The following is a 26,754-nucleotide window of genomic DNA, read 5'->3' as shown; positions in this document are numbered from 1 at the left end:
GAGACAAAGCCAGCCTGAACTGCACAGTGAGACCATCTCAAAAAGCCAAAACCAAAACAATGGGAAGTAAAAATAAGTGTCCCGCTAACCCTACCATGGAGGATGGGTACAGGCCTGAGGGATGGGTCTAAGCCCTGTTCACCAGGCGCCTGACCTATAAAGGCTTCACCTTCAAGTATTGAGTCACAGAGATTTCTAAAGATAAGCCATTTTTGATAAATTAGAACACAATGGAAACTATAATATACATATAAAAAAGTCCAGTTTTAAACTGAGCAAAACTGGTGCAGATGATGTCACAGGACCCCCACAGGCAGGAGGCTGGTTAGCTCGGTTGTGCCTTGGACCAGGAAGCAAGACAGAAATGTCTCAGGCCTCCGTCCCTGGGGCAGGGGGCTCCTCAGTGGCCTCCACCTTCCGGTGCCGGCGCATGTGCCTGTACTTGTCCACGTAGGCCTTTACCAGGTTGGCCACCTTCACAGGATTGATTTCACCACTCTTGCTGTGACAGATCTGGAGAAAGATGGGACACCCAGATATTCAATCACACCACTGCTGCTTGCTCTGCCACTACACAGCTGGCTGAGGGTCCCTATGTGTCCCAGTCAGGAGGAAGCCTGAGACCTGTCCCCTAACCAGTCTCCTCTTAGACCTGCTTTCCTACCTGTAGGATAGGTGTGGACCAGGCAACCCTAAACACCCTCTCCATTACCTCAGTCTTTCCATGGACACAGGGAGATGGGTTCACTGCCACTGGATGGCCCACTGCTGCACTCACAAGCCCCTTGGAAGCTGCATCCATAGGAATGCAACAACCTACCCACCGTAAGACCACTGGCCATTCCTCAGGTCCACAGCATAGCCTGCCCATAGCCCACCTTCTGCACAGCTTTGCGTAGGATGTCCTTGTACTCCTCCTTGGTCACTTCCCGCTTCTGGTAGAAGGGCTTGATAGCCAGCTTCACCTCCTCCACTGCCCGCTCCTGCATGTGCAGCTTCTTCATGTACTGGGAGCAAGGACACACATGTGCCTGAGGCCCAGGACCCTGGCTGCCCTCCAGCCCAAGAGTATGAAGGGCAACACCAGTGCTTTCTACCATTGTACTTATCCGAGAAAGGCAGTTCTAGGCTGGGGTATGACTTGTGGTCTGATCCCCACTACCAAAAAAGAGAAAAGAACAAACCAAACCCTCAGATTTCAATGGGAGACAAGACCAGGGCACACTCACCTCCTCTTTCTTTGTCTTCTCCCCAGCTGGCCTGGGAGTGGAAGTTCTCTCCTCTGAGTTACTGTTGGTGTTGGCCTGGCTGGCTGGCTCTGAAGCTGGGGCCAGCATGGTGGTCACTGGGGCCAAGCTCTGTGCAGGCCCACAGCCCACCAAGGGCAGGCTGCCCTGCAGGAGGAACTGGACTGAAGGCTGGCTGACCAGGGCGTGAGGTGGGAAGCCAGAGGGCTGGGATGGGGCAGGAGGCATGCTAGGGCTGTACACCTGAGGACAACAAACCTATGAGTACACAGCCCCATGGGAGCCCACTCCGAGCCCACAGGGCTCGGCCCAAAGGGCTGTAGTGCCCTGAGAGAGGTGGCACCAGCCCAGCACTCACCTGCGAGGGGTCCATGCTGGAAAACCCAGGCTCTAGGAGTGCCTGGCCAGAAGGGGGTGGCTCAGGGAACAATGCATGCTTGGCACCCATGGGGATCCCGTCCTCTGTGCTCCAGGCTCCTTCCCAGGGCTTCTGTGGCTTGTGAAGTGGTATCCCTGAGAATCCAACACAAGGTGGTCAGTGCCCCATGCTCTGCCCTGGCCAGAATGCTATTTCCTAGCTGGAAAATGCCAGGTACCAACCCAACTCAGGGGGCTCAGGTCAGGAACAGGACTTGAGGTTTAACCAAGGAAGTGGGAGTTTGGAATGGCTACTTCTTGGACCCACCCACAGAGAACATGAGAACCAGCAGTCCCAGAAAGCATATACTCACTTGGAGCCTGGTCCAAGGCCAGGGTGCTGCCTTCAGCCTCCTGAAGGTTCCAGGTGACCCTTTTCACCAGGGCTCGGGACCGCAGCAGGGGCACCTGGGGCCCCTCCTCCTCAGGCCTGTCTGGCTCAGGAGCCCTCCCACTCACAAAGGGAATGTCCAAGCCCGTGGGCAACACACCCAGGAAGCCAGGGACTGTGGAAGCTGTCTCTGCCACGTCCTGCCCAGGCGGGTGCTGCCCTGGAAGGCCCTCTGCCTGGGATGGGGGCTGTAAAATGTCCTCAGCATGGATCACTGACACCTCCCTTGGAATGGTGGGCAAGGTGGCATCATGCAGCAAGCCAGCCTGAGACGACATAGGGTTAGGTGGAAGGGCCCGTTCTGGGGAAGAGTCTGTACTCTCCGGGGAAGGAGGTGAGCTCATGTCATCCAGCTGCATCAAGATGGCTTCATTTGAAAAGTCCTCAAAGAGGTGGCCAGCCTCGACTGAGTCGCCATAATCCAGGTCCTCGGGTACACACTGGGCTGGCACCTCAGGGACTGGAATGGGCACAGGGGTGGGGGGTAGGAGGGTCTCCTGGGTTGGGAGCACCTTGGGCATGACACACACCTCTGGCGAAGTGGGTGGCTTTCCTGGTGGGTCTCCCTGCTGCCTTGGCTCCTCAGAAGGAGACCTTGGGGAGGCCTCCCTCAATGTCCCCTTCTCCAGTGAAGGTGGTCGCACATCATGGATACCTGGTTGCAGGACCTCCCGTGCCCTCTGCTCAGAGCTAGGGGAGCGTGATCTCCACTTCCTCTTCTCTTGGGGCTGGGCCGTGCTCTCCTTTCTGTCCAGCCACTCACGGCTCTTCTCCCGTGGACGCTTCGGCCGCCAGGCCCTCTCCAAACTGCTGTGGGGGGAGCAGTCCCGCCCCCAAGGCCGAGATCCTGAATGGTGCCTCTTCTTTCTCCCTGTGTCATGGTGTTCACAGGAGGAACTGCCTGGACTGCCAGAGTGCGACCTAGACTTCCTCCGGTCCCGGCCCCATGAGCTCCGTCTCCGGTCCTTAACCCGGTCCTTGGTCTTCCTCCGTTTTGTTCTCTCCTGACTGCTGGCACGGTCACTGGAAGATCTCCTGCCCTTGGCCTTAGCCCGGTGCCTCCTGGCATGCTCCTCCACCACTGGTGACACAGATCGTGAGGCCCTGTCCCTGGAGCCTGAGGGAGACCGGGAGTGTGACCTCCAGTGTTCCTTGGACCTTTTCTTCTTGGCTTTCTTCCTGCCTCGGGAGCTGGAGGTGGAGCGGGAGCGGGATGGAGCCCGAAGTTCCACAATCCTGTGGGTGGTGGCCTGTGGTGCATCCACAGTAGGTGGAGTGTCTGGATCCATGATAGTCACACAGGTCACTGTCCGCTCCTCAGAGCTAAAGAAAGTGCTGTGAGACGCCTCGTCCTCATCGTCCCAGGGGTCCAGTGGGGATGGCCTGTGCGCCTGGCGGCGCAGGCCCTGGCTCTCTATGGGCCCTTCCTCCCCTGGCTCATGCTCTGTGTCAGAGGTGCCCTCAGCAGCCCCCTCACCCTGGAGCTTGCACATGTGCGATGCAGTCTCGACAGGGGACTTGGGCTCTGTTCTGAAGACGCCTTCCACTGTGTAAGAGGTAACACAGCGCACAGCCTGAAATGCAGGGGCCTTGGGGCTGTGAATGGAAATGGTTCTTGTAATCTCAGAAGGCAGCAGGCTGGGACCGAGATGCTCAGGGCTGCTGCTAGGGGGACTGGAGTCAGAGCCTGTAGGGTCAAAGGGATCATAGATCTCACTCTTGAGCTGCTTGGTCTTCTTGATGGAGAAGAGCGGTGAAGGGCTCTCCTTCCTTTGCACCTTGCTGTCTACAGGCCGGAAGGTGTTACAGAAGCCTGGACTGGACAGTCGGCTGCACTGTGCTGTGTTCCCCGGGATGTTGATACGGAAGCTCTCAAAGGTTGACCCAATGCCCTTTCCTCTTGAGGTCCCCAGTGGGGCCAAGCTGCTGTGACAGCTGGGGGCGGGGGAGTGGGAGCCACCAGTATTGGAGCTGGACTCCTGGGGACCCCTGCTGCTAGGTTTGCCCTCTGCCCGGCCTTGCCCAGGCTTCCCAGGCCCTTCCCTGCCTGTCAGACGGCTAATGCAGGTGCTAGGGATCTCAATGCTCTGCCCATGGGTCGGGGCTTTGTCCTGTCTGCTGTTATCACGATCCCTGTGGAGCTTCGGTATCCTGGGCAGCTCTGAGATGTTAGCTCTCCTAGGAGAGAGGAGGGCCTGTCCGAGGGCTATCCTTTTAGGTGGAGAGTTAGAGTGGCCACTGGAACTCTTAGCTGACACAGACTGAGGAGGCACCCTCAGCCTGCTGATACTATTACAGCCAAGGGCGCCACTCTGCTGCAAGCCAGGCCCACTGCCATCTGACGGGCTCTGCTGAGACTCAGGCACTGGTGGCAAGTCCTGCTTCACAGGGGGCTTGATGAGGGCACAGGCATGGGGAAGGGTCGATCCACCTGTGCAGCTCCCAGAGCCCTGCAGTTGGTCTTCCCTGAGCCCCCCAGCTGTGCTCCTGGAGGCTGGCACTCTGGACTGTAGGCCACTCCCAAGCCTGGATGTTTCTTCCCTTCTGCACAGACCCTCTGGCCTTCTCTGAAGAGAGGCTGGAGCTGAAAGAGAGATCAGACAGCAGCCATTCCCATTTAGCAGCTCAGTGATTGTGAAGGTTCTCAGCAGGCTGAACCACCCCTTTGCTCTGTCCCACCTGCCTGTGACAGGCTCCTATTGTCTGGCCAAGGCCCCCGACCCCCTTTTGACCAAGTTCTTCTGCTGTGTGGGTCACTATCTCTGAGGCTAGATTGTGTTCTGCCCACGACCATGCTGGCTATTAGCTATACAGAAGGAGGGTCTGTGAGCTTCCCAGGCAATGCTGGCCTCATCTAACCTAGCTCAGGGGTGCTGAAACTACAGAGAAAATCACAACCTGCATCTCTGTGTCCTGTGATGGAAACCTTGAACCATTAGTCACACGTAGAGCACAGCCTCCAACACAGCAAATGCTTACAGGCCCTCACCTGCCCGCTTCACGCTCAGGGAGCCATCTCGGTGGATGACGACATCAGCACTGCTCATCATCAGGAGGCTCTGACTTGACAGGATGCTGCCCAGCAGATCAGGGACAGGGGACACCTCCATGGCTGGCTCTGGGCCCGCAGTGGGGAGCTGCCTCCTGTGGGCAAAGACCCACTGCCACAGCTGGCCCTTGCCAGCCTGTGTTCCCCTGGGAGGGGTCCTTACCCAGCAGTGTGAACACCAGACACTGAGCAAAGTCACTCAAATGCTGGCCCCACTGCCTTACTCTTAGCAGAGTAAAGAGGTGAGGACCTCCACCACTCTGCTGTTTGTTAAAAGAGTGACACCTAAGAATCTGGCCAAGTGATCACTCCAGCAGGAAGGCCAGCTATGCTCCCTGAGGGCACACCCAATCTTTGGAGCCACAGAGAGGGACCCTGCCACAGCCCCCCAAGTCTGCTGCCACACACCTTGAGAGCGCCACAGAGATGGGCCTGGCCACAGGCTGGTGAGATTGCATGGCCGAGCGGGACAGAGCCCTCCTCTTGGCACTCAGAGGAGAAGGGGGTTCTGCAGACAGCTCTTCAGTGCTGGAGAAGACACATACCAAGGGGATGGTGACCTCTAAGCTCATGTGCTGCTTGCGTGAATCTGAGAACGACCCAGGGTAGGGAGCACTACCCTCATTTTACAAACTCAAGACCTAAGGCTGATCCGTGCCCACAGCCCAGTGATGACAGGAGGTGGCAGGCACAACCCATCCAATCACCTGTCAAAGGGGTCCAGCTCATAGGGGTCCCCAAACAGTGAAAGAGCAGCTGCTCCAATATCTGCCCGCATCAGCGCTAGCGAGGGATCCACTGGGCGGCACATAGATGGCATACAGCAGCCCTGGACTGGCCTGCGGAGACCCAGCATCCGAGCAATACGAGAGCGAGCTGTGACTTCCCTCTGGATGGAAGTAGAGAAGGTAAAGGGCAGGTCAGCCAGGCCAAGTTCAAGGCACCCAGCACACACCAAGACATTGTGCATTCAGCAGTGCTCACAGCAGTCCTGACAGTTCACCTACATCTACACCACACAGACTCTGCAGGTAGCACTGTCATGTGGCATTTGAAGGAAAAACCCCCAAAGAAGCAAACAAAAATCCAGCCAATGATGACAGAATTATGTTAACAAGGACTTCTGGAAAAGCAGGTGTGGACCCTAAATATCATCTCAGCTAAAATTACTCCTAAACTGCTAAAATAAAAATAACTACTTCCTCCAGATCCTAGGCCCTCCAGTGGGGACCTCTCCCAGAGCAGCATAACCCCACACACCACCCTACATGCAGGTTCAGGAATGGTCCCAGACTCTCCCAGACTCTAACCACCAAAGAAAGAGCAGAACTAGAAACATGTAGAAGCAACAGGGCAGTTGGGGGAGCCCAGGAACACCCTGGCATGTGCTAGGCACTGCCCCATAGCCCTTGCCTGCAGCACCCCACACTGTGCACACATGCTCTACCTTTATATAAACCAACACTATAAAAATACATCTGGATTAAGAAATGAACAACGATTTTGAAGAGGAATTCACAGGAAGGCACCATAGACATGTGGCCAACAACTGAAACTCTGAATGAGGACAGAGGGCCTGGAAGGGGCCCAGGCAGGGCTGCTCACACACTAAAAGGACCCAAAGGCCAGCAAGGGCATCTGTCCTCAAAGTCATGGTGCCTGCTGCCCTGCCGAGGATCCTAGGCTGCTCCTCCATGGCACCCCTCTGCCCAGTCCACTCCTGCCCAGTCCCCTCCAGGACACCATCCGCCTACCACCCTGACTAGCCACTACCACGGGGTGGCACTTGGCCTGACAACAAGGGTACCACTACTCCCGAGGGCCTGGAGACAACCCCCTCCCCCCGGAAGCTGGTGAGGTCTAGTAGACCCCCCCCCCCAACCCATTGCTCTACCTTCATCATCTTCCCTTTTCTCTTCTTCACTCGATGCTGGCGTTTCCTGGATCTTGCACCTGCACTTTTACTTTTCACAGACAACTTGGCCCGGGTTTTCTTTCTTCCTGGCACTTTCTTCTGCCTCCCTAAAAAAAGATGCATTCTGCTGTGTGCTAAGCTGCTGATCCTATAAGGCCACCCAGACACCAGGCTTGGGAGAGCACCAGGGTAGTATTTTTTTGTAGCTGGCATTACAGTCTTAAGCCTTCACACAAGGTAGATTAAGTAGGCAGGGATGGTCCCAGACTCTCAGAAAGACAAACACAGAATACATTTATATTTATTTTTTTCTTCAGTGCTAGGGACTGAACCCAGGGCCTTGCACATGATTGACACAGATAAGTACTCTACAACTGAGCTAGCACTAGCTTGTGTGGGTGTGTGTGTGTGGCTATGCTGTGGCACACCACAGCCTTTTTAAAACTTTGGGACAGGTTCTAAGTTGCCCAGGCTGGCCTTAAACTTGTGATCACTGTGCCTCTGCTTTCAGAGTATCTGGGAGTTCAGGAGTGTACCATGATACCTGGCAAGAATATTTTGAAAACATCAATTAATTAGGGGTGGGGATAGGGCTCAGCAGCAGAGCACACCACAGCTTAGCAGGAAAGCACAAGGTCGTTCTGAGTTTGATTCCCTAGTACCATCAAAAAAATAAAACAACAACAAAATTACTTATTTATTTTTGAGTCCAGTTCTCACTAAGTAGTCCAGGATGGCCCGGAACTAGCTTGGTGATCCTCCTGTTTCAGCCTTCTGATTGTTGGGATTATAGGCACGCATCACTACGCCTGGCCAGGAGTAGATTTTTTTGTTTTGGCTACTGGGGACTGAACTCAGGACCTTGTGCTTACGAGGGAGGCATTTGTGCCACTGACCCACCTCTCCTGCAGGAATAGATTTTTTTAAAAAGGGACAAATAAACCACAGCCCTGAGTTTTAGGACAACAGCAGAGCAAGGTGAGAAGATGATTTGGCTTCCACATTCACACGTACAGCAGAAAGGAAATCCCAAACACTGAGGACTGGCAAGAGCCTAGAGCAACCACAGGCTAGCTACTTACATGTTGCTAACACCCACAGAAAATGGCACCAGGACCTGGAAGACACCTAGCAGCCTGTTCTCAGGTTAAGTGCATGTTCACCTGGCACTAAGCCTCCCCACTTCTCCTCACCACCTGTCGCTCACAGCAGCTTTACGGCTGAGTTCCAAGGGGAGACAACCCAGAGGCCCACAGCAGGCACAGGGTCCACAGACAGGCACATTCATCTGTCGGGCTCTTCCTTAGCAACAGAGACACTAACCAGACACAGGTGACAACACAGACTTCAAAGACACAAGACATCTCCAGATGCTATGATGTCAGCATGAAAATCTACACTGAAAGTGATAATGACAAGACACCACGCTACCAGCCTCTGGGCTGTGGGGTGGGTGCTTCAGGACACCACAGGATACTAAGACCTCAGGTCCTCCGGGCCCTTGTATGAAATGGCACCCTTGCACACATGTTGCATATATCCTGTGTACTTCCAATACACAACACCACATAAAGGTTGTGTAAATACTATTACTCTACTGTCTAGAAAGCAGTGACAGGAAAAGGTCTACCTTTTAAGCACAGGTCCAATTTTCCCCCGATATTCTCAATCTGTGGTTGGATGAAGCCACAGATGGGGAACCCATGAATATGGAGGCCAACTATAGTTTGGGTTGAGAAAATTAGGTTGCTAGGAAGAAGCAGAGATGACCATGGATTCAAACTGCAGGGCAGAGCTCTGGCAGGAGCACAGTGCCTGTTCCTACCTGTCTTCCTTTTCCGTCTGGCAGGGGTCCGAGGTGCCACAGGACGCTGGTACTCAGCTGTGCTCAGACCAGCTGCCACTGCCTCAATGGTCTCATCCAACAGGGAGGACATCAGGTACCTTGGCACATCCTACATAGGAAGGTGCAGAAAGGGTCAGCAGGTAACAAAACAGGTGGCCAGGTCCCCATGGCTGAGACCCTGGACAGGCTCACGCATAAAGCCCTGAGCAGGGTCCACCAAGACCAACAGAAGCTGCCTCTCAGGCTCCTCTGCAGAGCCCAGGGCCAGCAGGGCCATGAGGACAGGGGCTCCCAACCAAGCATCCAACACCTGAATGGCAAGCTGAGACAGTAGACAGGTCCTGGAGCACAGATCTCAGCTGAGGGGCAGAAAAGGACAGATGGGAGCCTGGTGGGACCAGGGAAAGGGTGGACAGGACAGAGAACTGATCTGGGGGACAAGAAGTAGCTACCCATAGACAGGGTGGACACCAGGGAAGCAGGGAACAGCCAACCTGGGCACACACAGGTAGGGCCCTGTCTCCCCGACCCACATGGAACCCAGCTGCTCTGGTACCATGCTGCCCACAGACGCACACCTGATGTATACAAGGTGCTGCCACCTGACCCAGCAGAGTCCAGAGAGCACCTACCACAGCAGCCTGTGAGTGCACAAGTATAGTGCAGAGGGACACTCAGCATACCTGGGGTAAAGAACTAGCATGGACCTGGGTGTATGTCTGTGGATGGTGTAGACATAGGGTGGGACCCCCAAAGGCACCCCTGTCTCACACGTACCTGGACCAGAGCCCCAGCTGTTCTGAGGCTACACTGGCCTACAGTGAGGTATCACTCCCTCCAGGGCTGGCTACACAAAGGCCTCAAACCACGACATGCTGACTGCACCCTATCTAGATCTGGACTGGAAAACAAGCCAAGCAGGACATATATGGCAATGCCACCAACCTGGACCGTCCTAGCTGTGGAGATCCGGTTCCGATTCACTGTTGCCCTCACTCTCTCACTTTGTCTTGTCCTGGCGATGGCCCGGATCCGCCCTGTACGGGGCCGCAGTCTGCTAGTGGTGGGCACCACATCAGCCAGGAGCAGAGAGACCTCTTCTTCACTCACAGGGGCCACATCTCGGGAAAGACACCCACATCACGGTTTACCTGTGACTGCCCAGGCACACCAGGCCAGGTGACAGGACAGGGGCTTCTCCCTACAACTAGTCCTCCAGGCCTTGCGCATTGGTGTCCCCTGATCCACAACCACACCACAGCCTTGCAATGCCAAGTCTCCCCAGCTTCTGCACAAGGGGACAAATGAGCCCCAGAAGGCCCCCACCACTGGCCCTGCTCTCTGTCCTTCTCCAGAACCCCACCTATGGGATAAGACAGGATGGGCATTACCAGCAGAAGAGCCAGTGCCTGGTGTAGCACACTCTGGACAGAACCACTCATCAACGGGCACTTCCTGAAGAGGGGGGTCCAGACACTCCATGTGGTACCTGTGGAAAAGAGGGTACAGTATGTGTTCCAGCCCAGCCCTGGCCAGTAGGCAAGTTAAAAATGGCACTATGCCCACTTGGGTATGAACTACACCTGTGAGAGACTAACTGTCCCACTTGGCATATGATGGGGTACACACTTTGGTTGCCACCCACAGCTGCTAGAGCAGAACTCCCTCCCCAAAGACTCTGACCTTTCCTGCTGGCCCTGTGGAACACTGAGAACTCTTCTGACACTGGAATGTAACTTCTGTCCCACCTGATTTCCACATGCTTCCATGCCTCAGTCAATCCTGCCTGTGCAAGGGACTTGGAGGGCTTCTGGACAGCAGCATGTGCAAGGGTTGGAGGGGGTGTTCAGCAAAGGCATGGAGGCACCCACCCTCTCCTTGTGGCAAACATAAATGCTTCCCTCAGTTCTGGTTGCTGGTCCAGCACACAACCAAAAGCCTAGAGGGTATGTGGGAGCAATGAATAACCAGCAGCTCACTTAGCATGGGTGACAACTGAACTCCACTTGGGGATCTGACAGCACCTTGCCAGACACAGCTGACTTGATGGACGACAGGACCAGAGCGGATGGCAAGATCCCTACATCTGGAGTCAGAACACCCTCAATTTCCCAAGTTGAAGCCTCTGCTCAGGATGACAGCATCCAGACATGGGACTGGTGAGCCCTGCAGCACAGCCAGCCTAGAACATACTTAGAACTCTGTGCTTTCCAGGCAGGCACTTGTACCACTGATATAGCCCCAGCCAGAAAACAGACTTTTAACTTGATCTGGGGCTGGTGAGATGGCTCAGTGGTCTAAAGCACCTACTTAGAACAAGTTTAGCAAAGCACAGGGACCGCGGTTCAATCCCCTAGCACCACATGCCAGCCAGCCCCGCCCCCTGGTGGGCTGAGCTGGCCACACACAGAAAGAAAGAAAAAAAGAAAGAAAGAAAGAAAGAAAGAATGAATAAAATTTAACTTAGTCTGCGATCTTAAAACCAGAGACCTTGGGCCAGGGAGATGACTCAGTGGAATAAGTGCTTTCCTGGCAAGTGCAAGGGCCTGAATTCAATCCCCGGTTCTGCCAAAAAAACCAAAACCAAAACAAAACAAAAAAAGAGACTATCTGAACCTTACTTCATGTGACATCAGGGTCCTGACTCCACATGAACAGTTGAGCAATTTTAGTCTTCTGAATTAAGTCTTTTTTTTTTTTCTGTTTTTCTCTTTATTTTTATTATTACTACTTTTTTTTTCTATATTTAGGATAGAGTCTACAGGGTCTCACTACGTAGATCGGGCTCATAGTGACTCTCCTGTTTTTTCGGCTTCCCAAGTGCTGAGATTGCAGTCACTGTCTCTGCAGGCCCTGAGGACGGGGCCAACACAGCACGCCAGGGATCGAAGCTGGCCACCGGACTCTGCCTAAGCAGGCACTTTAGTCCGCTGAGCTGTCAGGCTTACCCTTCGCTCTTTTTTAAAGATCTGTCTTCTGGCCCCTCCCACAAAGAACCTCCAGAAACCCTAAGGTCAGTCATTTCACTTGTCTTTGTTGGTTGTTTTTCCTTTCTTTTCTTTTTTTTTGTGTGTGTGGTACCAGGGATTGATCAGGATCCTGCACTTGCCAGGCAGGTGCCTCTTCTGCTGAGCTGTCTCCCCAGCTGAATTAAGTCTTAATTGCAAGAAAATTTAGTTGGGGGCTGGGGAGATGGCTCAGTAGAATAAGAGCTTCCCTGGCAAGTGCAAAGGCCTGAGTTCAATCCCCAGTTCCACACACACAAAAAAGAAAAAAAGCAAGTTCAGCTAACTGTAAATGTTCCCAGTATGTCGATAAATACAAATATAAGGATACTATGATTATTGTTTTTTTGTTTTGTTTTGGGTCTTTTTAAGACAGGGTCTTGCTAAATTCCAGACTGGCCTAGAACTAACTCACCTTGTAGCCCAGGCTGGCTTTGAACTCACAGTTATCCTCCTGCCTCAGCCTTCTGAATGCTGGGATTACAAGCATGTGCCACTATGCCCAGCAATTCGTTTTAATATTTTAGATTCATCAGGAGTTTTAGATACTTGAGTTCTTTTATCTATTCAATAATTCAAGCACATAAAATCAACTCAATTTACAAATGAACTTTACAATACAAAGTTTTTAAATATTTATTTATTTATTTATTTGTGTGTGTGTGTGTGGCCAGCTCAGCCCACCAGGGGGCGGGGCTGGCTGGCATGTGGTGCTGGGGGATTGAACTGCGGTCCCTTGTACTTTGCTAAGCTTGTTCTAAGTAGGTGCTTTAGACCACTGAGCCATCTCACCAGCCCCCTACAATACAAAGTTTTAATAATTGTCAAACTCCACTACTAGAAGCTTACTGGAGCCAGGCATGTGGCACATGCCTGTGATCATAGCTGCTCAGCAGACCTGGGCAGGAAGATCAAATGCAAGGCCAGCAGCCTGGGAAATTCTGAGACCCTATCGCAAATAAAATAAAAATGTATAGGTATACAGCTCAGTACTTTGGAGTTCAACACCCACTATCACATACAAAAAAATTCCCCAAAACAAACAAACCAACCTTTAAAACCCTACGTAACCAAAAGCATATGCTGGGCTGGTGAGATGGCTCAGTGGTCTAAAGCACCTACTTAGAATAAGCTTAGCAGAGCACAGGGACCGCAGTTCAATCCTCCAGCACCACATGCCAGCCAGCCCCGCCCCCTGGTGGGCTGAGCTGGACACACACACACACACACACACACACACACACACACACAAATAAAATTTAAAAAAAATTAAAAAAAAAAAGCATATGCTCAGGGCAACCTATGGTGAACATATGCAAGAGTCCCAAGGAGGTGAGCATCTACAGGGCTGAGGCATCAACCAACTGTGACCACATGTGGGTTCCAGTGGAGCCTGCTAAGTGGCGAGAGAGACCAGTATAGGAAGGAGGATCCTGCAGAGGCTACATGCCTATAGCCCTCAGAGGCTCACAGGGATGAACAGGCCTTGTGTAGTGAGCACCTCCCACTGGGGTCCCTACACAAATGGCTGGGTGTACAAGCAGAACAAAGGTGGGCAAGTGTAGAGGAGTATGAACAGTGGGGTATGTGTGTGCTCCTGCAATTCTGGGGAGCTCCAGGCTCCCGACCAACCCAAGATTCCCAGGTCCACACTAGACCAATGCAGGCCCATGGTCTCCATGTCCCTTCCAATTTCCCCTTCCCAAGGACAAGGTCTCCATTACCCTCTCGCGACCCTGTCACATAGAAAAACTCCTCAAATCAATGCCCAAAGCCCCAGCACAAGGCAGGGAATCTACTGAAACCCAAAAACCCAGTGGGGACTCCAGCCAGAGTCTGCCCCAACCCTCTTGAGTATCAGCCCATGCAAAGCATCTGGAAGCAACCTGGGGTCACGCAGCGGTCAGAAACCTAAAGGATGAAGGTATCCAGGACAGCACAACCACGGAAGCCACTCCCACAGGGGCCCCAACCCACATCCACCCTCTTGCAGGAGGCCCACAGACTGTCTTTACTATGGGGATACATCAGTCATCCAGGGTTGGGGAGACAGCTCTGCATCATAAGCACCTGCCTGGCAAGTATAAGGTCCTGAGTTAGATCCCTGGCACAAAGAAAAAGGTAAAGGTGAAGACAGCAGGAGCATGGACAACCTGTGGTGGCCGCTGTCTATAGGGCTCAGCATAGCTGTAGAGACAGGCAAGCTCAGGGTCCAATAAGAGAAACTAAGCCAGACTTGGGGAACTCTGGCACCTCTATTCTGTACCCCTCAGACAGGCCTCCCCACTCTTACCCTGCGTCACAGCCATCGCAGAGAAGGAGCCGGTCCTCACGGTCACTCCTGCCACACACCTCACAAAAGGTCGGGTCCTCCTCCTCTTCCTCCTCACAGGCTCTGGTGTTCTCCACTGGCATCTGAAGACAAAACTGCTGGTCACACTCCAGACAAGACTCTCAAAACCAAGGCATCAGCCAGTTGTGCAGCTATCCAAGAACCATTTATTGGCTACCAGGTAGCATAGGCTTGGAGTCCTAACAGGACAGTTACACAACCCTTCACATTCTCTCAACCTTACGACAGGTAAGCAGAGAGCAAGCTGAACGTATACAGATGAAGAGAGGTGGAGGGAGATAGGCAGAGTACAGAATAAGGGCAGAGTTAAATAGCAGACACTGGAGCTCAGAGGTTGGGCAGGAGCACAGTGCAGCTGTAGGCACCCACCCACCCTGCAAAGGCCCTGGGCTCCAACCCCAGCACTATAGACACTGCTCAGAAACCAGTAACAGCTAAGCAAATGCTCAAAACCATGTTCTTGCAGGCTCATCAGCCCACAGTGCAGCTCACAAATAGCCCTGTACTTGGGCTCACTGGATATGACGCCAGCTCTAACACCACTAGCTTAGGAGGTCTAACTGCAGATAGCCCTGGTACCAGAAGTGCTAGCTGACACTAGCATGTTCAGTGTCCACATGTTCCTGAGCCTGAACTGCCCAGGCAGAGGACCAAGTGCAGAGACTGGGCAGGCATGCCTAAGCCAACAAGAAGCGGCCTCTAGGAGGCCAGTGCAGAAGGGTGCTCATGTCCCAGAGAAATCTGCACACAAAGGAGCTAAACTCCCCTGAACACGTGGGCTCTTGCACTTTGTAAATTAAAAGTAGATGTGACCCTCCCATCCTTTTTTTTTTTTTTGGTACTGGGATAAAAAAATAAGAAATAGATGTGGTAAGCATCTTGGTAAGTGCAGGGTCCTGAATTCAATCACCCAAAAAAATAAAAAGCATGCTCTTGCCACAAGCAGAGATATTAGGGAGCAGCATCTACACTTACCTTCTTTAAGATTTTACCACCAAACTGAGCTCGAATACAAATACATTTAAATATTGCTCGATCAACTGGACAGGAGTTTGCATTCTGTAAGACAATTATATTGGATCCTATGTCAGAAAATTATAGCGAGATCACTTTCACTACCAATAATAGCTTCAAAATAAGACATTCACTTAGATATCAAAAGTTCTAAAAGGAACTTTCAAAAAACAGAGGTTTGTACCTATGTTGTTTATTTATTATTTCTTGCCTATATCTCATGAGAAACTACTTTGGCAGTAATGATACACAATGTACTAACCATTGTTACTCTCCTAAAATCTTGTTTTGAGATTTTTTTTTTTTGAGACTTTGTACCATTGTTTTTATTTTTTTCTTTAAAATAACTGATGTCCAAAATAAATAAATAAATAAATAAATAAAAGGAACTTTCAGAACAAAAGTTCTAAAAGGCTACAACATGAGCTCAAGGCCAGCCTGAACTACACAGCAAGTCCCTGTTTCAAAAACAAACAAACAAAAAAAAAACCACCTCAGCTTTCCCAGGATGCGGTACTATCTGGAAGGCCGTTGGTATCTGTCTTCACCGCATGGGTGTTGGTCAGACTCTTGCAGCAAGCATTTTTCTCTTCTCATGGCCGTCACTGAGAGGCCATACACACAGAGCCAATACAGCACACTCGTGCTTAGCTGGGTGTCTTGGTGGTTCTGATGCATGCTCATCTCATGCAGCTAGTGCCCTGCTCTCCCCTGCCACCGTTTTGTGTCCTGCATTTCTTACAGAGTCCCAGCAAGCACTGATCATGGAGCTCTGCCCTCTTTCTCACTGAGCAGGGGCCAAGCTAGGTCCCAGACACTGTGTGTTTCTCTGGATGCAGCCTGAGTTCAATCCCCAATTCCACCAAAAAAAAAAAAAAAAAAAGTCTTATACACCTTTTTTTACTATTTGAGTCCAATTTTTTTTATTTTTTTTTCAAAATTTTATGAGTCCAATTTTTTTTTAATTTTTATTTATTTATGTGTGTGTGTGTGTGTGTGTGTGTGTGTGTGGCCAGCTCAACCCACCAGGGGGCAGGGCTGGCTGGCATGTGCTGGGGGATTGAACCGCGGTCCCTGTGCTTTGCTGAGTTTGTTCTAAGTAGGTGCTTTAGACCACTGAGCCATCTCACCAGCCCATTGAGTCCAATTTTTATCTTCATTAACCTTGTGCCCAGCAAGCCTGCTGAGAGCAGTTCAACACTCCCTTTTAATGACAAACATTATCCACAAATATCTCCTACCCAATCCTTGTCTCTTTTTTCCATTATCTAATAATTATCCAAAAGAGATGTTGGGGGGGTGGGGAAAAAAAAAACAAAAACAAAAGGAGATGTAGGAGATCAGATAATGAGATTAAAGCCTAACTGGCCTCCTCTGTGAGCACTAAGGAGACAAGTGGTGCGCAGGCTCAGGCAGCGTGCGGCTCAGGGGAAAGGTGAGCAGAGCTGGGACCCTGCTGCCACCTGGATGTGTGCCTCAGCTGAGGGGAGGCAGATGACTGCTGTGTGCTCCAACTGCTTGGACCCATGTCTGGGCAGATAAAGGCAGAGTGTGTTTGTCACCTGGGGCTCTGTCAAAGGGGGACACTTTAGCCTAAGTCTGCTCTTTTGCATCCTTCAAACACAAGCTCAGAGGCTGGCTGTTACAGACTGCTCAAACAGGGACCCCCACAGATCAGAGAAAGTCTAGACCAAAAAAGGAACTTGGGACCTGTAGCATAGGCTAGCCGGTGTGGACTGCTATAAGGAGGTACTTCTTTGGTGTGGGGGAGTGGTGGTAATAGGGCTTTATCATGCAGTTCAGGCTAGCCTTGAACTCACTATGTGGTCTTGACTGGCCTCAAACTTGCAGCAATCCTCCTGCCTCAGCCTCCCAAGCACTAGGATTACAGGTATTTGGCATTATACCTGGCAAAACATAATTTCTTATTCTTCAATTTAAATGAAGCCTTTGACAAAATTTAATCCTGAATCTAATCAGGACTGACCCACCATAAACAGAGACAGTCCAGAGTAAGAGATGCTCAAATGACAGCTAGTGTGCCATCTTTGTCACGTATGTGGCTTCATGGAGGCACGAACAAGGTCTACATTCTGCTTCAAACAAACTAACTACACGCAGACACTCCTGAGCTACCTGGGACATGGGTCAGGAGTGGAGGGTGCCAGAGGGCACGGCTGCTGACCTTGCTGGAGGAGATCTTGTTCCAGACTGCACTGCTGTTAAGGGAGGAATGAGGAGAGCAGAAAGGCAATCCTCACGGCCACCTGTGCAATAGTCTACTTCTTTAAAATCTCTCACAACAGTTTTATGTCTGTGATGGAGAAGCCAGTCTTCTAAAGGTTTGCTGTGGGTCTATAATGCCTGCATGTTTGTCTCTTCTCTTGCTAGCTGCTAAGCTGCACCCATAGCCTACTGTATCTATGAGGACACGGTGTTGGGCAGCACCTGCCCGTGCTGAAGCACACGCAGATCTGACTGCACACACACACACACGATCTTGTGATGTTTGTCTATTGTTCAAACATACCTCGTCATCCCTTTCTGTGCCCCTCTTCAGACTCCTCACCCACAGGGAACCTGACCAATAGCATAAGCCCAGGGCACAAACTGTGTCAGGGGTCAACCCTGTGTCTGGGTTTTGGGACAGAAAGCCAAATCCCAGTGACTGGGGACAGGCCAACTCACCCTAGACCACTCAACGATACAATCCAGGCAGAAGTAGTGGGCACAGGTCTCTGGTGTGCCAACAGCCTGGTCTCGGAACACATTGAGACAAATCGGGCAGCTTTCTGCGTCTTCATCAGAAGTAAGGGCACCGCTGGCTTCCGGCCTCCCCCAAGAGTCTTCAGCTGCCTCTACAGTTTCTACTTCATCTTCAGAATCATCATAACCTGGAAGAAGTGTTATAGCTTTCATGCAACACAGGACTGGCTCTGTGAAAGGGAGCACTGGCCACAAACAGGCCTCTATTCAGTCACAGTTCCTTGTGTGACCAACCCCCCAGGCCACCAAAAAGGCCAGGTCCTGAGAGCTCTCCCATTACCCCAAGCCTCCTCAACAGCAGTCTCTGGGCTAGAGACCCCAGACTGCCATGCATGGAGTGTGCCTCTCAGGACAGCCCTGCACAGCCACAGGGGTCTCTGATATTTCTTTGTGACCACCAATCGTGTGCTTCACATGACATCTTCCTGGGCTTCCTTTTCCCTGTGGTATTCACATTCTTAAGTGGGCCATTGACTACAACAGATACGAGTAATTTTTTTAATCCGTTATTATTAGTACCTACTAATTTTATAAATTTTGGAAAAATAAAAATAAAATAAAATATTGGGTTTCCATATGGTATTTTCAAACATGCCTAATGGCATGTTTTGACCCTATCTATCCTTCTACCTCCTCCACCCTTTCCCCTATGTGCATTTCTTCTTTTCTAATAATAGTCTCCCTTCTATTTTCAGGTCCTCTAAAAGAAAAACAGTTCAACATACTACGGAGATATGAGCAACTTCTGAGCATTCTGGCTGGGGCCTGGCCAGGAGGAATAAGATCTTTCCAGTGGACACAATGTTAGCACACATTCATCATCCTTTCCTTCGCAATTCACGAAACAGCACCGATACAAAGGACCTAAGTCTTGTGGACCAGAGAAGCATTTTCCTGGACTCTACCGTATGGGAGGCACAGTGGCAGTGCCAGATGACCTTCTCCAGGCCGTGCTGCTACCTGCAAAAGGCAGGAGTCATCCCTGCCACCCACCCAATCCCACCAGGTGATTCTTTCAAAACAGAGCTTCTCCAGTGGCATGTAGAGAGACGTCAGAGAGGCATGTCCTGCCAGGACAGCCAGCCAACTAGAGCTGAGGGTGGCCTTGTTGATGCTGACTGGAAAACAGGTGCTTTAGTACCTCAACCAAGGACCCTGAATAGGTGGAGCTTAGAGGAGGTCTTGGCTCAAAGGAAGTACAGCTTCCCCGGCACCCTGAAGATCCTGGCAAGACCTCAGCAGGACTCAGATGATTTGTCCTCTGGTTCCAGCCCCTGAAACAGCAGGGCGGTACATGTAGTAACGCTATAGGGTCTGGGGTGACTTGTTACACAGTGAGAAAAAAATTTGCAAGATAAACTGAGAGAGCCCTGAAGATGCCAAGGAGGTAGCCAAATGGCAACTCACTGCACTTTCCTATCTGACTGAAAAAGGGTCCGCAGAGTACAGGAGACACCAGATGACCTGATTCTTCCTATGGCAAATAAAAGGCAGACCAGAGTCCCAGGTCACCTGCATTCCATGTAGTGCTGTGGGCAGAGAAATCCTGGAAGGATAAGGACCCTGAGCAGAGTGGAGGTGGCAGATGAAGACAAGTGAGCAAGGTCAAAGTAGGACCCCTGCTCTACCCTGGACAAGAGAGTCCACACCTAAAAAGACATGACCTAGGCTGGCCCCACCAGGGCAGCCTGTGGTGGCCAAGGGCAGGCCACACAGTGACTACTCTGAAAAGAGACAAAGAAGAGCACTGGACACAAGCATAGAGAGCAGTACCTCCTACTGCCTTGGGATGGATATGGTGGGAGACATGAGAATGCTCAGGGAGCAGTGAGAAACCTACTCAAGTTGAGAACATAGCAGCAGACACAGTACAGCACAGGCCTGGGAAGACACACCAGGGAAGAAAAAGCAGCAGAGAGGCCCTCTGAGAAACTCCTCTGCAACTCTTTTTTTTTTTGCGGAACCGGGGATTGAACTCAGATCCTTGCGTTTGCCCGTCAAGCGCTTATCCTACTGAGCCATCTCCCCGGCCCCTCCTCTCCAACTCTTGAGTAGTCTCAACCAGCTGCTGAGGCACTGGGACTGGAGAATACAAGTGCAGAACTCCCAGTGCCTTCCCACCTCCTTCTTCCCATACCTGGCAAACTCTGGGTCTCTGTGCCACCTGTCCCTCAGGAATACTCCACCCTGACTTTTTTATGAGCAGAATATATTTATTGAGATAAAGAAAGCTCCTGTCCCGAGCGGTTAGTTCCCTCTACCCTGACATTTCGGGGGGTTTTTGTTTTGTTTTTGGTGGAACTGGAGATTAAACTCATGCCCTTACGCTTGCCAGGGAAGTGCTTATTCCACTGAACCATCTCCCCGGCCCCTACCCTGACATTTTGTTCATCACCTAGCCAACACCTGTTCTTTAGGCTGTGGCCCAAACAGCTGTGGGTTTTTTGTTGTTGTGGTTTTGTTTGGGGGTGGCTTTGGTACTGAAAATCAGCCTCAGGACCTTCCTGGGCAGGTGCTGTGCTGCTGAGCTGCACACCTAGCCCCTCACCCTTTCTCTGGGAGTAAAGGTCCAACCCAGCCAAACTGGTCTGGAAATCTTACCAGATCCATCCTCCAGGTCCTCCTCCTCCTCAGACGGCCCCTCCTCAATCTCTTCATCTGTTTCCTCTCCATGCTCACTGCCTGTGTCTTCCTCAGAGTCTCTGCTCTGACCATCGTTGTTCTCTTCTAAAACACCAGGGATAAAAGCACAGGCCTCAGGCACAGTATGACAACTCGGACCCCTGCCAAAGGCTACCACAACACCCAGGACTGGCAAGGTGGAGTTCCAGGGAAAAGAGAGCTTTAAACCTTCATTTGTGTTACCTGCATTAAAACTAAGACAAGGCTTAGTAACTAAGTATAGCAAGTGCCTAGGGTCTCAGCTACTTGGGGAAACCGAGGGGACAAGACCGCTTGAATTCAGAATTATGAGCCCAGGATGGACAGCATAAAGAAGCTGAAAGAGCTGCTTAGGCAGAGTGCAGTGCCCAGGGTTCAATCCCCGCATGCCCGTGCTGTGCCAGCCCTGCCTTCCAGGTGTACAGAGAAGGCAATTGAGACTGGGTGTGGTGGCAAGCACCTGTAAACCCAGCACTTGGGAAGCTGAAAACAGGAGAATTACTACAAGTCCAATCTGTGTAATGAGACCCTGCACTAAAAATACAAAAAAAAAAAAAAAAAAAAAAAGAGAGAAGCTGAAAGAGTAAATAAGATCCAAAATGCAGGGGGATAGGGATGTGGCTCAGTGGTACGGCTCTTGCCTTGCATGCACAAGGCTCTGGGTTGAATCTCTTGCACCACCAAAACCAAAAGAAAGAAGAAAGGTCTCTGAGTAAGGGAAATAACACAAGAACAGAGTAAACTTGAAATACAAAAAGTATGAATAATTAAGATTAGCAGCATGAGGTTCACTGTAGAAATTGGTATAGACTACTCAAAAAACTGGATTGGCAGGCTGGGGAGATGGCTGAGTGGAATAAGCGCTTCCCTGGCAAGCGCAAGGACCTGAGTTCAATCCCTGGTTCCGAAAAAAAAAAGAAAAAACTGGATTAGCTTGGGCAACAGAGACAGCCCACCAGTCTAAGCGCCTGCCTGGCAAGCACAAGAGCCTGAATTCAATCCCTGGTACCTCCCCCCACAAAAAATGGCAGCATTACTCAGCCACAAAACAAAAAAAAAAAAAGAAAAAGAAAAATCCAAAATGTACAATATAGGCCAGGGAAATGGCTCAGTGGAATAAGTGCTTCCCTGGCAAGCACAAGGACCTGAGTTCAATTCCCGGTTCCGTCAAAAACAAAACAAAACAAAACAAAACAAAATGTACAATATATATTGTAAAAATGGGAAGAAACTGTTCAAAAGGAAAGAGAAACTGCGACTGGGAAAAGGAAAAAAGGGAAAAGCAAAAATGTATGTGCATATACACTACATTTCTCTTAGTTCATTGAAAAGAAAGGTTTTGGCATTTATTTATTATGTATTTAGTACAGCATCTACAGAGTCTCACTACACAGATTGGACTTGTGATTCTGTTTTCAGCATCCCAAGTGCTAGGATTACAGGTACACACCACCACGCCCAGTCTCAGCCACCATCTCAGCACGTGGGGGGGTGGGATGCTAGGGATCAAACCCCAGTCCCTGAGCCTGCCTAAGCAGGTATATTAGTCCACTGAGCTATCTGGCTGGCTGGTTTGTAATAATATTGTTTGGACACTTAAACGCTGATATCTTGATACTCTGAGTAACTAAAGACAACAGCATGCAATATATTATTCCATTGTTATTCTCCTATTTTCTTTCATACTAGGGATCAAACTCAGGACACTGAACTTTCTAGGCTAGCACTTATGCCACTGAGTTATCTCCCCAGCCTACTCTATTATCTTTTGAAAAAAACAATTTTTTTTTTTAACGTACTTGGTACAGGGTCTCACTACGCAGCTTGGATTCTGTTTTCAGCCTCCCCAGCCCTGGGATTACAGGTATGTGCAGCCAGCTCAGGGTGCCCAGGGGTGGGGCTGTGGCAGCCTATGGTGCCAGGAATTGAATGCTGGTCCCTGTGCTTGCCTAGGCAGGGACTTAGTCCCCTAAGCTATCTCGCCGACATGAAATTTTTGGTTTTTTTTCTCTTTAAAATTAAAAAACAAAGGCTGGAGGGATAGCTCAGAGGTCTAAATCGCCTGCTTAGGCAAGCTTAGATAAGCATAGGGACTGCAATTTCATCCCTGGCACCACATGCCATGCCAGTTCCCACCTCAGGCTGGGCTGAGCTGGCCACACACACACACATACACACACACACACTTTTTTTTGAAAGGTTCAAAGCTGAAAACTGGGGCCAAGGAGATGGCCCAGTAGAATAAGAGCTTCCCTGGCAAGCACAAGGGTCTGAGTTCAATCCCTGGTTCGGGGAGGAGGTGGGCTGAATCAAACTGATATCTCTAAAGGGTGGCAGAAAACACAAGGTGCTCTTGCTCTTCCAGGGGCCTCTCCCAGCACCAGGAAGCTCACCAGAACTGCTGGCCAGGTCTGCAGACCCAACTTGGGGGCATCCATCAGTCCCTGGACTTTGGGCCACAAGCTCATTCAGGTTGTCATCATCCATTGATGCACATTGGAGTTCAGCCCTGAAAGAGAACAGGGCCAAGTAATTCCCCACTGCACCAAGCTGCAGAAACCCTGAAAGAATATGAGTCACTCCCACATCACATCCCTGGTGCCAGGAGTATTTCTGCACAAGGAGAGATCAAGCTGTTAGACAACATACACAGTGCAATGCTAACCATACAGAGGGGGCCAGGGAGATGGCTCAGTAGAATAAGCGCTTCCCTGGCAAACACAACGGCCTGAGTTCAATCCCCGGTTCTGCAAAAAAAAAAAACATACAGAGGAAGACATGCATAGAACCACACACAAAGCTAGACCCCAGCTCCTGAGAACTAGTGACGCTTCTGTGCAAGTTGTCTGAGGAATAAAAAGAACTTATCCTGACAGGTGTGGAGATGGCATGCCTGTAACCCTAGCACTTGAGAAGCTGAGGAAGAATTGCTTTGATGAGTTTGAGGCCAGTTTGAACTACATATCGAGGTCCTATCTCAAAAAAAAATTTTTTTTTTTAAATCATCCTAGCTGTTCAGAGAAATGTTTCTCAACTGAAGACTGGCCGTGAAAAGGGTCCACCCAGGCTGACTACTCTCAGGAGCCTGTGAGGCTCAGCCCCGGTTCCTGGGGTGCTGTCCATCATGTGCCTGTGGAGCCCCATGATGCCTGGGCTTGGGGACAGAAGAGGAAGACACTGGACTACACTTCTCCTGACTTGTCAGTGGGACTTGCCATGGGCCACTGTAAGGATAACATGGACCACCTGTATAAACAGCTTCAGAATGCTGTCCCATTGACCCTCCTTTGTCTATATGGGGGCCATATAGACTCAGTGCTGCTACCTCCTTTCCTGGTAGCCCATGGAGGAAGCATCTTTCATGAGGAATGTGTTAAGAAAACCTCCTACAAACTCTCTTCTCTGATGAGGACAGGGCCAACATGAAGACAGGACAGCCCTACCCTAAGGGGACAAGGCACTTCAGACCTCTAGATTCTGGCTGTTTTCTGAATACTGAGGGTATGTTCACTTGAGGAAACTGTCAATGGTAGTACATCCACACTACCTGGAAATAACACACTGAGAAATACCTTTACCCAATCACTTAACTTCCTCCGTCTGCTGCTCTACGACTAAGATAACTGGCCAGACTGGGCGTGGTGGCGTGTGCCTGTAATTCCAGCACTTGGGAGGCTGAAAATAAGAGAATCACTATAAGCCAGATCTGTGTAGTGAGATCTTGTAGACCCTGTGCTAATTACATTAAAAAATATATACAAATAAAAAGATAACTGGCCATAAATTCCCACTTAATGAAGAGGCTATAATACATTCTGCTGTTTGGTGAACTCACTTAGCAGTGAGTCTGGACCACAGACCACTGCTGAAAATACCAACTCTGGCAGAAGTACAGGGGACAGCACCATAGTCCATCTAGAAAAGGACATCTTTCTTGTGGGGCACACTGAAATGAGACTCAGCCACAGCCACTGCTCGGATAAGAGAACATATACTCTCTGGCCAAAGCAGTGGCTCTCCCCATCAGAACCCAATGTCATCTGGGGTTCCTGCTCCCCAGGGCCTACCCTGCCATGACTTGGGCAGCACAACGGGAACAGTCTCCAATAGTCTCAAGTGCACCAAGAACCAGGACACATAACTGCTAATACCTAGGGAATGACAGAGCAAAGCTGGGTTGGTTTGGAGGTGTGATGTCCAAGAGCAAATCCTCACTGTGAGGACAAGATTCACAAACACATAAAATATGAACAATGCCCAGCTTCTCCCTTGACAGGTGCACTGTGATAGAGGGCCACAGAAAGGGCAGCACAAGGCCTGCTCAGAAGACTGCCTGGTAGGACCATAGAGGGGATACACTCAGAACAAATGCCAGCTGAGGCCTCCACCTCGATTAAATCCTGAGGGTCCTGTAACACATGGCAATGAACGCCCTCTGAAAGGCCCCCAGCAACCAACCACAGCAGTGGACAGTTAGACTGAGCCACTCCTCTCTCGGAACCATCACACAATACAACCCCCAGCACCAACTTGCCAGAGAGGTGAAAGAGATGCGCTAACCACCAGAGATACTTACCGGGCAGCAGCAGGAACAAGACCACGACTTGGCGTCCCAGCCTCCTCTACCCCACCAGGACCCCCAGCCCAGAACTTCCTGGTTCCATCAGCAGCCATAGCTTGGGCTCCCTTTCTATCACATAGCCCAACCAGGGAGCCCTTTCTTCTGCTGACTGCCCTGGGCAGTGCAAACCCCAGGTGGGTGGGTGTCATGGCTCTCTCGTTCAGCCTCCAGGTTTTCACAAGTTATGGAAGAAAAGAAAGAAAACCAGAAAGACTATTTGACTCTTCAAATTTAGGGGAGGCTGAGCATTGGGGCACAGGCCTGCAATTCCAGCACTTGGGAAGCTGAACTAGGGCTGCTGAGTTTCAGGCCAGCATGGGCTACATAGTGATTTCAAGACTAGCAACGGCATAGTGAGACCCTGTCTCAAAAAACAAACAAAACAAATTCAGGGGAAGCACTGCACTTGCAAAGAAACTCAAGGGCCTCTGAGGTGTAAGAGCTGAATGTGTGCAAGCAGAGCCTGGGTGGCCCTCAGAACGCTGAGCAAGCCTGCAGCAAGTCCAGCTTTGTCCATTCTTCGCCTGCTCTAAGACACAAAAACTGTAAATGAACACGGAAGTTAACACCAAGACCCACCAAGGTCCCCTCGGCTGTGGCCGTGACACCAAGCCACAGTGCTGCTGCGAGGGCCACAGCTTCTCCACCGGGAAAAGCCGGGCACCAAAAGGTGTTGATACTTAACTGTCACAAGGCAGGGTCCACCTCGGCACACAACCTGGCCCAGTCACCAGGGGCCAGATCTTGGCTCCCCGACAGACGTGCGTTCCGTGCTGCAGTAACAAGAAGAGTTCATGGTGACGCTGTAGCACAGCCTCCTTAGAGAGGACGACAGAGAACGGGGGAGGACTCGCCACCCGCCGCCCCAGGACAGCTTCTCGACCTCTCTGGCGCCGACGTCGCCGAGGACACAGACGCGCCCCCTGCTCCCGACCCGTGTAGACGCCAAGCTTGAACCAGGAAAGCCGCGCCGCTCCTGCAGACCCTGCGGCCGCACACGCAACGGCCCGAAGCGGATCTGAGGGCTGGGACGAGGCCTGTGGCCTGCCGTCCGCCTCGGTCCTGCGCCGCGCAGGCCGCGCCCGCCGTAGTTTCAGACAAAGCGCGAGGTACCCTCGGGCAGCCCGAAGGCCCGAGCGCTCGGGACCGGGCCCCCTACGTACCCGGGAACTTCCCGCCGCCCGGAAGCTTCGCGGGCCTCAGCCGCCGCCCGAGCGACACCGCGACTAGGCCCGGCCGCCACCTCCACCGCGCCGCCGTCGCCTCGCGCTCCCCGACCCGGAAGTGCTCAGCCCTGCTTCCGGGGCCCTGCGCCCCCCCCCCCGCGTCGGCGCAAACCACTGTGCCGCTGGGGTGGGGGAGAACGCTTGCCAGGGGCTGGGGAACGCTATCCGCCCCGCGAATGCTGACCGAGGCAGAGTTCTTCCAGAGGAGACCAGAAATTACTTGGAATAATTTCTGCTGACGTC

At 51.3% G+C, this 26,754-nt stretch overlaps 1 protein-coding gene across 3 annotated transcripts; it reads right to left on the bottom strand.

Moving 5' to 3' along the window:
* Positions 1-44: 44 nt before the first annotated feature.
* On the bottom strand, positions 45-26,555 carry Phrf1 (PHD and ring finger domains 1). Of its 3 annotated transcripts, none has more exons than XM_023722742.1 (19): positions 26,449-26,555; positions 25,971-26,058; positions 23,058-23,173; positions 20,605-20,730; positions 17,926-18,131; positions 15,199-15,282; positions 14,164-14,285; positions 10,257-10,354; positions 9,811-9,986; positions 8,845-8,974; positions 6,999-7,126; positions 5,812-5,993; positions 5,513-5,632; positions 5,045-5,199; positions 1,979-4,639; positions 1,606-1,760; positions 1,230-1,490; positions 879-1,007; positions 45-513 (listed from the first exon to the last, which is right to left on the bottom strand). In XM_023722742.1, exons 3-19 carry the CDS (start codon positions 23,149-23,151, stop codon positions 370-372), a joined length of 4,971 nt encoding a protein of 1,656 aa, XP_023578510.1. In that variant the 5' UTR covers positions 23,152-23,173; positions 25,971-26,058; positions 26,449-26,555; the 3' UTR covers positions 45-369. The 3 variants fall into 3 exon arrangements, with proteins under 3 accessions (XP_023578510.1, XP_023578511.1, XP_004638093.1); XM_023722743.1 differs by having other exon boundaries at positions 5,045-5,196; XM_004638036.2 differs by lacking the exon at positions 25,971-26,058.
* Positions 26,556-26,754: the final 199 nt, after the last annotated feature.

This window comes from Octodon degus, unplaced genomic scaffold (genome assembly GCF_000260255.1).
Source record: "Octodon degus isolate 3935 unplaced genomic scaffold, OctDeg1.0 scaffold00093, whole genome shotgun sequence".
Taxonomy (NCBI): Eukaryota; Metazoa; Chordata; class Mammalia; order Rodentia; family Octodontidae; genus Octodon; species Octodon degus.
This window is presented reverse-complemented; position numbering and strand designations above follow the sequence as displayed.